The sequence below is a fragment of the Diplotaxodon limnothrissa genome, linkage group LG6, assembly GCF_057381915.1.
Source record: "Diplotaxodon limnothrissa isolate DT_005_m linkage group LG6, D_limnothrissa_male_GT1.1, whole genome shotgun sequence".
NCBI classification, from domain to species: Eukaryota; Metazoa; Chordata; class Actinopteri; order Cichliformes; family Cichlidae; genus Diplotaxodon; species Diplotaxodon limnothrissa.
This window is the reverse complement of record NC_140601.1, coordinates 3,768,691-3,782,207: the sequence shown is the minus strand read 5'-3', so window position 1 is coordinate 3,782,207 and position 13,517 is coordinate 3,768,691. Positions and strand designations below refer to the sequence as shown.

Sequence of the window (13,517 nt, the reverse complement as noted above, 5' to 3'; positions counted from 1 at the left end):
CAAAAACCTTTGACAGAAAGATTTTTATACAGTTTCATGCTTTTTGTGTGTTTTCTGTTTCAGTATATTAATTTAAATCCCTTTCCCCCCAGCGAAATAATGAACAAACTGAAATTTGTTACACATGTTTGTTGTTGATATTGATATTTTGTTGTTGTACAATCTGGGACGTACCAATCAGATCTCAGCACATGGCTAGGATCGTTAAATGGACATCGAAGATTAGAACAACTTTTAAACAGGGGGTCTGTAGGTGATCAGCATGTAATCAAAAAGTCTGACTTGTGGCCATTTGTTTAAACTATCAGTACTGTCATTACACTGTTGACTTTCTTGATACTTAAGGGATTCCTTATCAAGTAACAGCGTTAGAAAGATATGATTTATAGCAGAAATATGAACTCTGTGTTCTGTATGTCAGAATTACATGTGCACTAACATGTGACAAAGGTTCTTAATTAACAAACATGAACAAAGGTGCATGTCAAGTTTGAAGTCTCCTTCAATTGTCATTTTTCTGTGGAAACACAACTTTACTCTCTCAAATGTTGCCTTGATACGTTGTTCTCTTGTCAGTGTCATTTTACACAGCTGTCAGCTGTGAAATCCCTAACAAGCTGGCCACTATATGGATATTATTACAAAGTTTCATTTTTTATTTTCAAGAAATACTTGTTTCAATGTATCTGGCTATACTTGAAACATTAAAAACCAAATAACCACTGCAGTGAGGCCATTTACCCAACTCTTTATAAATGCTTATAAGTCAGAAATTAAGAAAAGTGTAATCTCACAAATATACAAGAATCTTCATGATATCAGCAATCACTCAGCGAAGTACATAAAAGAAAGAGGGGGGGGGGGGGGGGTGTCTGGTGATTATAGAAGAAGAATGGCAATATCTGTATGGCCAGATATTGCTGATATTCACCATTGAAGGAATAGATGTTTAAATGTTTGTTTGTTTGTTTTTAATTAAAGTAACATATACTAATGCTATTTATGTCACCATCTGCTACTGAGTGTGTTGGTTTTCGACTGCCCTCTCTCTGGATGTATATAGTTACAAACTACATCTATCTGTACTTATGTTTGTTTGTTTTTTGTTTGTTATTTTTTTCTCTTTTTTCTCAAACCTGCGTGAAGGAAAAGTACTTGACGTGATGGCAGACACCTAGACTACTATGCTCCCCTGTACTTATATGAGTTTTAAAACTAAGGAAGCTAAATGATGTACATTTTATTTTATGCATAACTTCAATAAACATTTAAAAAAACAAATGTAATCTGGTTGTTACCATATATAATTACAAGTTTTCTTTAAAGTACATTACTGGAACAATAACAAAGAGAATAACACTTTGGGGTGTTGTTCATAAGAATGCACAAAAACAACATGATGGGCCGGTTGGTCAGCATAGTTTTTGTCACAGCTTAAAGTTGAGTTCACACTTGAAAAGACAGAGACAAATGTTTGGTCACATGTTCAGTCAACCCTGTGTATGTGAACAGAAGCTTGGGACAGATGGAATGCTATAGAAACCCCACAGACAGAAACTTCTTCAACAACAACATTCAAGACCTATAGATTTCCAAAGAATGCAGCACCAGAATAACTGCTGAAGCAGTTACAGTGTTATGATCAGAGGTGTAGTTATGTAGATCTTTCATCTTCTGTTACAGGCCTGTTTACCAGTTAGTACAAAAATGTTGTATCTTATCTTGGTTTTCATCATATCAGGCACAAACAAAATCCCCGGTTTTATGTCACAACATCCCAGTTTTTATTATAATCCTCCAGGTGCTCATAAACAACTTTATCAAGATTAAGATAAGAGCTTATCCAGCTTTTTGAATCCAAAATAAGATTTTTAATTTCTCACATGTAACCAAGATACTTGTATCCACAGTATTGGGAAGGTTACTTTTCAAATGTATTCCACTACAGATTACAGAATACATGCTCCAAAATGTATTTTGTAACGTATTCCGTTACGTTACAAAATACAGAGTAACGTATTCTGAATACTTTGGATTACTTAATATATTATCATGCTTTTTATAACTACATGAATGTACGATTGCTGTGTGATTTAATACTATTATTGAAGGTTACTTGCCATACCAACTAAATCTTAATATAAATGAGTAACAGTAGGTGGACATTGGGTAAGGCTGCACTTTTTGCAGCGATCTCGTATAGAAAACTATTCCGCGCGTATATAAAAACAGGTCCGCTACATTCGGCTACATTCTTTAGGGATATGCCTGTAACACTCTGCCTTCATATTAAATAATTTTTTGAATAATACATTTTAAAAATATTTCTTCACGTCATTATGAGTAGAGGTGACATGGGCCGCGAGATTGAGACACAGGCCCTAGAGCCTCTTAATGTGATTTGTTTGGGTTTCCACTGGGGTGACATGACCAACAATAGCGAAGGCATATATGAAAAAGGAAAAGACCGCCGTGTATTTATTTCAACAAGGAACTGTATTCTGAATACCACCCGTTTAAACGGTAACTTTAACGGAATACAGTTACTCATATTTTGTATTTTAAATACGTAACACCGGTACACGTATTCCGGTACTCCATAACACTGTGTATGCATGTATGCGTTAAGTGCCTAACGTTGCTCAGCCGTTTCAGAGTATTATTGTTTTATTTTGAAAGAGACAACCGGAAGTGTATGACGAAAATCCTGGCAAGATGGCGATGCCCACGAGGAGGACTTTGGGGGCTCTTCATAGAGCGATTTGTAGCAGTTTAAAGGTACTGTAACGTTTACGAGCACAGTGTTGTAGAAAGGCATACAGTCGAAATGTAGAAGAAGCAATTCGTTTGATTTGCTTCATATGAGTACTGCCTATAATCCTGCACTGGCTAGCCTTGCTAATGTTAGCTAACAGACAGAGTATGAGCATCCACATAGACACAGGGACTATTTACCTTTAAGTGATATATATATATATATATATATATATATATATATATACACACACATCTATATTCTCTCTCTCTCTCTCTATATATATATATATATGTGTATATATATGTAGAGAGAGAGAGAGAGAGAGAGAATATAGATGTGTGTGTGTGTGTGTGTGTGTGTGTGTGTGTGTGTGTGTGTGTGTGTGTGTATATATATATATATATATATATATATATATATATATATACACACACATCTATATTCTCTCTCTCTCTCTATATATATATATATGTGTATATATATGTAGAGAGAGAGAGAGAGAGAGAGAATATAGATGTGTGTGTGTGTGTGTGTGTGTGTGTGTGTATGTATATATATATATATATATATATATATATATATATATATATATATATATATATATATATATATATATATATATATATAACTGCTTGCTTGCTCAGAGGTGCTCTTTTTTTTAACTAAAGAGAGACTTTGTGTTCATCTTGCTGGATGAAACAATACTACGTAGCTTGAGGTTTTCACTGTGTTAAGTATTTGACAAGATTAAGATATACAGATCACAACTTCACAACAGTTGAGTTCAATATAAACTAAAACGCATGGTATTCCAGGCATGTACACCTGTGAGGGAGGCAAAATATTAGAAATACCTGTCAGGGTAAGGGGCACAGCCCTCTCGGTATTAAAGATAAAGGTGTCTTTTTGACAGTGCAGACAAAAGCTGAAAGTGTTTAGGTTTTGTAAAAGTAGAATTCAGGGCCAGTGAGTTTAGAGGATAACTGTGGTGGTTAAACACATATTTGTCTCCATCCTCTTAGAATGCTGAGACGTCTCTGGATGTGCAACATCCCATTCCACTTTACCTGCCGGTCCGAACCAAAAAGCGGTACTTTATCCCTCCAGCAGTGGGATTGAAGGGGAAGAGGCAGGAAAACACAGAGGCCAAAGCCCGGGCAGCAGGCATCGTCTTCAGGCAGCAGTACTTTGAGAGGCCAATCAATATCGCCTGCACTGGTAAAATGGCCCTTAAAATCAGTGATATGCATATAAGATGTTATTTCTGAAGCTAGAGCACGTTGTGGTCATTAAGTTTTTCATATCTACCAGTACGGTAGTGAATAATGCTGGATATTAGCACTCCTCTCCTAGGAACCATCTATTGTCAAAAGTAAGCAACAGTGTTGTTTTCATGCATATAAATAACCTACTGTGAACATCACCTCAGAAATTTTTAAAACTATTGAAAAGACTGAGTATCTTCAAAGAAGATAGAAGTTACACAAATGTAAACCAGAATTGAACCACTTAGAACAAATAAAACATCCATGGTAGCATTTAGGATAATAAATGCTATAGCATGCTGCAAAAAGCACCAAATGCAAAGATAATTATATTAGAAAAGCCATAATGAAGTAAAACTAAAAGGATTCAGTTGAGAGATATGCTTACGTGCTTCCTTACTTATCACTTATGGGCTAAAACTACTCAAATCAAAAATATATGAATGAATAAAAAAAACCAAAAAAACAACAACCCTAGAATTAATAACAATTCAATTTCAATTCAGTTCACTTCAATTTATATGGTAAATGGCCTGTATTTATGTAGTGCTTTACTAGTCCCTAAGGACCCCAAAGTGCTTTACATATCCAGTCATCCACCCATTCACACACACATTCACACACTGGTGATGGCAGCTACATTGTAGCCACAGCCACCCTGGGGCGCACTGACAGCACCAAATATATAGCACCAAATCATAATAACAGTGATTTTATATTGTAAGATTAAACCCATACAATAATACAGAGAAAACGTCAACAATGAGATGACCTCCTTGGTGACAGTGGTAAGGAAAAACTCCCCTTTAACAGGAAGAAACCTCCAATTAGGCTCAGGGAGAGACAGCTACCTGAAAATAATAATTGTAAAAGAAAAAAGTAAATAATTTTTGATAAAAGTGAATGAAGACATCTAAGTGGCAGAAACTATTGTAACATAAAAACAGGCATTAAAACCATTTGATGGAAAGTTAAACACCTCTGGGATTAAAGCAAAGGGAAACGATACAGAGATAAGTTGGAGGACATCAACTCTATTTATTGTTGCGTTTTATAGAGTTTATTATAACACTTTGTGTAAACATGCACTGAAAAATTGTGCAGCATAACAGTAAAGTGCGGAAAAACCTTTTTCTTAATTCAAGGGCATTATGTTTAAATAGTTTTAGCTTTGGGAGCAAGTTTTCATTAGCTGGCTGTTGAATGTAATCTGTAGATACAACATGAAATTAGGATCAGTAACAGATGTTGTTGAAAAGGAATCTGGCGTGCTGAGCTAACAGTTCACACGACCATTCTATATTTCATTTCCTCCCTGCTTCAGACACAGGAGTTCATGTCATAGAACTGTTTTTAGATAAGTATTCAATATTTTATCTTTACATTTCTTTTACTAATTAGGTGTTACAGCATAATCATCGTCTTTACATACAACAATTGCTTGTATAGAGAGCATATAACTAGACGTGGTAAAGGTTAATTTTCTGCCATATTTCAGTTGATAAAAGTTCTGGGTAAAAATGTGAAGATGGTCCTGATTGTTTCATTTGCCCATAGCTAAGAAAAAACAGAGATTACAAGTTAATTAAATCCCAAGACGATTTTTAAAGATAAATGTATTTTATTAGAAATGCGAGAATCTCAGCGTTTCAACTGCCAAACAGCTTAAACAGCAAATGATTAAAGAGCAGGGAAACTGATTTCACAAAAAGATGTAAACACAAAGCGCAGCCCGACGACACAGACGTGTACGTGTCGTCGGGGCTGAAAGCCAACAGCTCATAGATTCTGAAGCTGCAGGTTTTATCGCTCTCCGACCAAAATTCACTGAACCAGCAGCAAAAGAAGATCAAAACTATGCTTCACGTTGAAAAACGTTGCCATGAATTTTCTCGTACTTTTGCTGTTTTGCTTCCCCAAAATAAAATCACACTCCCTGCACAGGTCTATCTCAGCGTACTTAAAGACCAGTTTCCCATCAAAAACCTCTGTTTTCTGCATTTTTTGGTTGCTTATTATGCACCAGTCTACCGCTGTATAAGGTGCTGTCTGACATTTTTTTGTTTGTTTTTTAAATCCAAAATGACATCCGGCCTCATTTCTGCTGTTCAATACCGAAAGAAATTTCAACTTTTTAAAATTGTGTCTCTGACAAAACCTCTGTAACTGTGTTCTGTTTCACTTCAGCAGCATCAGGCAATGTTCATATGATGATTCATGGTTTTCTCACGTTTTTGATCTACTGCAGAATATTTTAAGGCGGTTATCTTCTATAAAAAGGCAGGCCTGGAAAATCCCCTTCATGTCTGTCTGTGGTTATTTAACAAAAATTTGAAAAATGTATGTTTATATTTTTATTATTTAATACTAAATGTATTTTATATCCAGGAATAGGTGATATTAAGTGTCCTGAATAAGATGTCAGTGCTACACAGACGCTAAACAGAGGGTTTTAGTGCTCTAAGTAGGGTTATATATTGTTCTTGCTAAATCAGTCAGCAGGAATGATTTATTTTGAAACATTTCCCTGCTCGGAGGCTTCACACTGGCTGATCACTCATGTCTGCTCTCTTTACCAGCGGGAATCTTCGACCCCTACATACCCCCGGAGGGTGATGCTCGTCTTTCCACTCTGTCTAAAGAAGGCCTGAAACAACGTACTGAACAGATACGACAAAGTGCCGCCTCACAGCTGGCGTGAGATTCTCTTCTTTGTGTCTTTGTGTTGTCGCTGTGCTGATGCTTTTCTTTTCTGGATATTTTTGAGAACGATTATCTTCTCAATCCAGCTGCTTAATTGAATTCATTGAATATCTTATGGTGAACTAACTGTATTCTTGTTCTTTCAGGATTCGTAAAATCAAAGAGCACGACTCCGTGTTCACAACAAAGGATTTTGCAGAGAAAGCTCAAGAAATCTTTATTGAAGCTCACCACGCCCTGACACAGTAAGAAAATAAACCCCTGTCTCACCTCACGTAGTCAACTGACAAGGAGTGTTTATTACTGTGGCACATTTTTATAGAGGTGCGAGACGCACTCAGGCAGCCTTCAGCTCTGATAATGAAACAACCTGTAGTGATAAACAGGTTATCGTGGTAAGCCAAAGTACATTACAATGAATCATGATAGTTATGATGCACATTTACAGTAATCAAACCTAATCTGTAGACCATCATCAGACACTTCATTAGGTACACCTTTTTAGTACTGGCTTGGACCCCTTTTGCCTTCAGACCTGACTTAAAGTCTTTGGCACAGATTCATTGACCATATCGCCGCACAGTTGCTGCAGATTTGTCGATTGCACATCTATGATATGCATCTCCCGTTCCACTACATCCCAAAGGAGCTCCATTAGATTGAGAGCTATGTGAGTGCAGTGAACTCAGTTATGTTAAAGTAACAAGCTTGAGATAGTCAGAGTTTCGTGACATGCGTTACCCTGCTGGAAGCAGCCATCAGGAAATGAATACCCTGTGCTCATAAATCATGGATGGTTGTGGTTAGCGAAGATACTCGGGTAGTTTAAACGTTGAGCAGTTGATACTAAGGTCCCAAAGAAAATCCCCCCATATGCTGTTACACCAAGAACAACCTGAACAATACATGGATCCATGCTTTCGTGTTGTTTATGCAAATTCTGACTCTACCATCTGGATGCTGCAACAGAATCTGAGACTCGTCAGACCAAGTTTTTCAATTTTGGTGAGCTCATACGAACTGTAGCGTCAGTTTTCCTGTTCTTGGCTGACAGGAGCGGCACCCATCTGTAACCCATCTAATTCGAGGTTCCACATGTGGTGTGTTCAGAGAGGAGTAGTTCTCTAGGCAAAAATGCCTCGTTGCTGGTAGAGGACAGAGGAGAATGGCCGGACTGCTCACTGGATGTTCCCTGTAAACCTTGGAGATGATACTGTGGGGAAAATCCCAGGATATCAGCAGTTTCTGAAATACTCAGAGCAAGCGACCCGTCACCAACAACTATCATTTTTTCAACATTTTTTCTTTTTTTTTTTTTTGAAGTACACATTTGCTCAGTGAGGATGTTTTTTGGGGGGTGATACATTTTACTAGCTGTATATGAGATATATGTACAAAGATACGAGAGGCTGATGCACAGTAAAGCAACGTGTCATGAAAACTCTCTGGCTTCAGTTTTAGAGATGAAGATTAAAATCTTTCGTCTGAATTTCAGGTTCAACAAGGAGAAACTTCACTCCTTGGTGACTGAGAGGTGTTATCCTGTAAGTTTATCCTTTGATGATCCTTGAGATAATTCAGTTCTTTGTTTTATTGTACTCAACCTTCTGTTCGGCTGCATTGTGTTCAGGAGATGACAAGGGGTAACCGATACAAGACGATCTGCTGGAGGTTTGTGGAGTCCCTGGAGCCACCCAGAGTGGTCCATGCCCGCTGCCCTGACATGGTCTCCAAAGGCAACCTGTATGGGCAGGTGACGGTTCGCATGCACTCCAAGCAGGTACAGTATAGTATGAGTATTTGTGTGTGTTGGTGTTTTCATGTGTGTGAGATTGTCCAGAACAGTTTTGAGCAAGTACATTTTTTAGTGTTTTATTATAAGTTTTATTCCTCACTCACTGAACGTGTCCCTTTGTCAGACGGACACGAATCACTTCTGAGATGCTACTCCCTTGTTTGACATGTTTCTATTTCTAATCTTGTATTTTATTGGACTCTCTTTGAAAAACTGTTCTGCGTATGTTATCACATTGCCTTCTGCTGTTTGGTTCATGACAGTAACATAAAGCATTTTATATTGGCTTGTTGAAAGATGACATACAAACGACCTTTTTTGCCCTGTCAGTACATAAAACGAGCAAAAGCAGGTTTGATTTTATTCCAGAAGCCGTTTGACTTGTGAACACACACATTTTAAGGCTGCATGTCTTTTTTGCAGGTTTCGATGTTGTTGGTCAGTTACTCCTTCTGTAATTCAGCTCTTATTTTTAACTGTCTGGCAGCTTTCAAATGCCCCTTCTGGGACAAATTTAATATTTTCATGTGAGCTAAAGTGAAACCAGTAGCCCTGCAGCCAGTTTTTAGAGTTGCTTTGGAATCTGTGTGTCCCACAACAACTGTGTTTATGGAAGTGATGAAAAATCTAAATCAAACGCAGGGTTAGGTTTGCATTCATGTTACAATTAGTGTTAAGACGACTAATTGAATTTACCTCTGTCTGTGTCTGTGTGCAGACTCTGGCCATCTATGACCGCTTCGGGAGGTTAATGCTGGGAAGCGAGGAGCAGCCGAAGGATGTATTGGAGTACCTGGTCATAGAAAGGCATCTCATCAACCCCTACGGCCGGTGGCGGTTACATGGAAAAATAGTGCCATCTTGGGCCCCTGCCAAGGATCCAATTATTAAGGTGACCCTCTACTCTAAACATTTATCTTTTAGTAAGAAAAAGGCAGAGGTCCAAGGCTCTCTCCCTGTCAAATGCTAATTAAAATACTGTTATTAACTGGCCTGTTCATACTTCACTTTAATGGGCACATGAACAAGGCAGACAAAATCTGTTAGCTATTGCAAGCTTTGATATTTTTTTCTTTCTTTGCATAAATATAATACATTTCTGTGTCCTTTTTGAATAGCCTTCAGCCTTTCTTCTATAAAAAATAAAAATACAAAAAGTTTCACCTTACACTAAATTTTATTCTGGACCTCTATCATGAAACTGTCTCACTTTTCAGGGTGCTGTATTCTGCAGTTTAAGCTCAGTTTTCATGGACCTGGCAGACTAGAGCCTTGAAAGCACACACTACTATACATTTCATCTATCCAAAATTAGTGTCACACTGTAATATAGAGCACCAATGAAGACCAAGGGAGCACTTCCATTCAATTTTAGCATCTTTCTAGCTTTCACAGCCGACTAAATGTAGCTAATATTACAAATGCTGCCTCTTCAGTGACTGAAAATCCACAACCCTGGACAAAAATGACAATCGGCAGTCATGTTAAACAAGCTGTTTAAATGCATCTTATACGGTATGTGTGGCTTCTTCTGGCCTTACTCAACAAAGAAAACAAGAAGGGCAGTCAACTTTATCTAAAGGATATCCACATTTTTTGACATCTTCAGGGAAAAAAAAAGCTCTAATGTCAGATAGCCGCCTCGTCAAATGTGATCAGAGGAGATGCTATTCTGCTGTTTGAGCTGGATCTGTTCTAAATACTTCGGGAGATGATTTCATTGTGTCACCCCAATTCTACATTCATACAACAAGATGAAATTAGGCAGTCGTAGGCTGCATCATAGCAGGTTGAAATCTGCACTTTTTACACGGCAGACAGTCGTATTTTGTATGTAAAATGTAATTTGTCTGAAAAGATAATGCAAGTAAATACAATTGCAGCTCTACTGAAATATACTGTAGAACAGTGTTTTGAGTCAATGGTAGTTAATAATTACCACTCCTGTCACCTGGAATTTAAACCTGGTGATCTGCTGCATTAAGGTGAATCTGTTACAAGTTGCTCCCACACGAGCGTGTCAGGGAGATTCAGTAAAGAAAAAGCAAACCAGGAGGTTGTGTTAAGTCTACAGAAACCTTTGCAAAGCGAGAGTGACACAGGAGATGGCTTGCATTAAATGCATCACTGCTGAGAACTGAGAATGTAATCACCTTAAATATGTGAGTCAGTCCCTGCTGTGGCTCAGATATATGTGGCAGATGGAGCTGTAATGTTGCCTGGAAGGTGTTTTTACCATCAGCATCAGAGCTCTGCAAAAAAAAGCGTTAGTCATACTGTCAAAAAACCCATGATGTGATGTGAAGATGATTTACTAAACTTCTCATTCTAATTCATCTGTCGATAAGAGATTGTGGTGATCAGCTGTGAACAATTAGTGTCTGTCTCTTATTTGGGCTTCAGGGCAAGAAAGCAAAGGAAATCTATGTCAGTATAATAAAAGGAACTATGCCTCAAGTGATGTATCAGAATCTGATCAGTCTTTACTAGAGGTTCATGATAACATTGGAATAAGTTACTGTATATACCTTTTATTCTAATACTAATATTCTAATGAATTCTGATTCTAGTATTTAGTCACTAATTGAGACATTTGTGACAGATAAATTATTTTAGCTTTGATCATACAGGTTAGTATGTGTCTGCCTTCTGTCAGTCACAATCTGTCAGTGAAACGCCTCCTTGCATTTTGTCCATGAACTCAAACCAAAAAAAAACTTTCCCCCCCACTGTGATAGAGAATCTAAAGATTGTTTTCAGGAGAAAACATTACAGGTAAACTAGAGAAGTTTATTTTTCTTTTTATGAAACCTTTCTGCTGTTCTGATCTTAAACGTTGATTGCTGTTGGAACAAAATATGCCAGCACACGTTCTGCAGAAGGCTTTTGGACTTCACCAACATTTAAATAAGATTCCACTTTGTTTTCTTCTTCTAGACGGTCATGATTCCTGGTCCAGAGCTGAAGCCAGGGGAAGAATTTGATGCCCTGAACTATGAAGTTCCTAAACCAGAGGCAGTACAGTGGTATAAATGAGCCACCAGGGGGCGCTGCGCCTTTCATCGAACCACAGGCGGACTGTGTTATTCATGGGCCAAATGTTGTTTAAAAGTTGGCTGTGGCTGGTTATAATTTGTCCACTTCGGCAGGAAACCAGGCTTCCCTATGAGGCTCGTTTCTGATTGAAAAGGGGCTTTGGTTGTTGAGGCACTGGAAGCAGCAGGTGAATTTTAGATACTACTGCACAGAAAGCCAATAAAACCTTCTTTTCATGATGGTTTTGTCTCAAACTTATTGTTTTATTAAATTGATTGTGCACATGTAAGAAATAAAATGGTCAGATGTACAGAAATTGAGTAATTTATTTCTGCGATGGATATACTCAGGAAATATGAGATAAAGTGTCTCACCTGGTTTTCTTTTCACAAATTACTGTAAGCACAAATCAAGATGTGTTACAACTATATATATGTGTGTGTCTACAATTTACAGTACACTCATTAAAAAAACAACAACACACAAACATTGCTTACAAAACTAGGTCAGTCCACTGACAAAAAAAAAGACTTGGAGCCAACAACTGGAGTTAAGCAATAAAATCACTGTATGACACTGTAGCAGCATAAAGTCTGATGATAACCATCAATGAATTTCAAACAATATTTGCTGGCATGGACATGCAGCTTAATTACATCTTAACTAACAACTGCTGATATTTAAAGTCCAGAATTTACCACATATTACTGTTTTTTTTTTAACTTGGAAGCTGACTCTGAAATCTGTGAGCAGTGATTCAGAACTTAAAGTAGCATTCACTAATATCACACACTGAAATTAAAAGCATTGTTTGATGTGAAGAAGTGATTAGCGAATGATGACCATCTGATAATCATAAGATGTTGTCTTTAAAGAAAAAATATTGTCAAGATCTGTTAAACAACCAAGGAACATTTACTACTGTGGTGCAAACCACTTTTGGCTTAAGTCATTTGTGCTTAAAAACGTAATCAGCCTTATCAAATAGCTGCAGTGTTTTCAAAAGGTGATTACACAACAGCTCTGTGGTGATTGCAATGTTTTTCATATGTTTTTCTTTGACTCGGAGTTCAGATTAAGTTCATGCACTGTGTGAAACAAGCTGTTTTATCTTTCTTTCCTATCTTTTTAGACCATCTTCCTTTTGATTAGTTGCTCCTCAACAACAGAAGGTATAAACAGTTGGTGGGTGCCTGAGGTGACCACATTAGGGATATCCCCTCCCAATGATATCAAATAATGAGCACAGTAGATAGAACTGTCTGAAACCAAGCTATTGACTCACAGAATAATTTTCACACACACCATTAAAAACTTTGTGTTCAAATATGAGCAGCTACCACTGTGGCAGTGAGCATGACCGAAAATGAAAGCATAGTCGGTCCACTTTAATAGTAAACACTAGTTTTTTGTCAGGAAATGAGTCACCCAAACAAAGAAGTATGCATAGTTTTATCAATACTTTTGAAATGTAACTGTGTCCATTGTATTCCTGCTTGACAGTTTGTATTTTATTTTAGTTTGAACAAATGATTTTTTAAGACATTTTGAGTTGTCTGGTGTATATTTATATGGGGCAGGAGTATTCCAAAGTGTCGTATCTGTAGACACCCTGTGTTGTACTTTTGTTTGAGAGTAGTGCTGACTTAACTTCAGCTTTTGTAATAATTGTAGCTCAGCCATCAATATACTGATCTCATGGCAAAATTGAGTGACGTCACTCAAAGACGCACAAAATCATTTGCATTTAATATGGGGGACAGAAACAAAGACATTGGACTTCAGCTAACTGCTTTACATGCCCTTCTATCATGTAAAAATCTTTTTTGTGTTAAATGTATGGGGTACATAAATCTTCTGTATGTACATTACAAAATGTATTTTCAGTCAGGTCTGCACAACTTGGAGTGTCCAGCCAAGTCTAGCCTTCCAGGATTTTAGACATGTGGGCATGGCCCGA

At 37.4% G+C, this 13,517-nt stretch overlaps 1 protein-coding gene across 1 annotated transcript; it reads left to right on the top strand.

Moving 5' to 3' along the window:
- The first annotated feature begins 2,706 nt into the window (after positions 1 to 2,706).
- mrpl45 (mitochondrial ribosomal protein L45) lies at positions 2,707 to 11,854 on the top strand. The gene is made up of 8 exons (XM_085355460.1): positions 2,707 to 2,778; positions 3,781 to 3,976; positions 6,603 to 6,720; positions 6,873 to 6,971; positions 8,222 to 8,270; positions 8,357 to 8,506; positions 9,240 to 9,413; positions 11,459 to 11,854. Exons 1-8 carry the CDS (start codon positions 2,716 to 2,718, stop codon positions 11,555 to 11,557), a joined length of 948 nt encoding a protein of 315 aa, XP_085211586.1. The 5' UTR covers positions 2,707 to 2,715; the 3' UTR covers positions 11,558 to 11,854.
- The last annotated feature ends 1,663 nt before the right edge of the window (positions 11,855 to 13,517 follow it).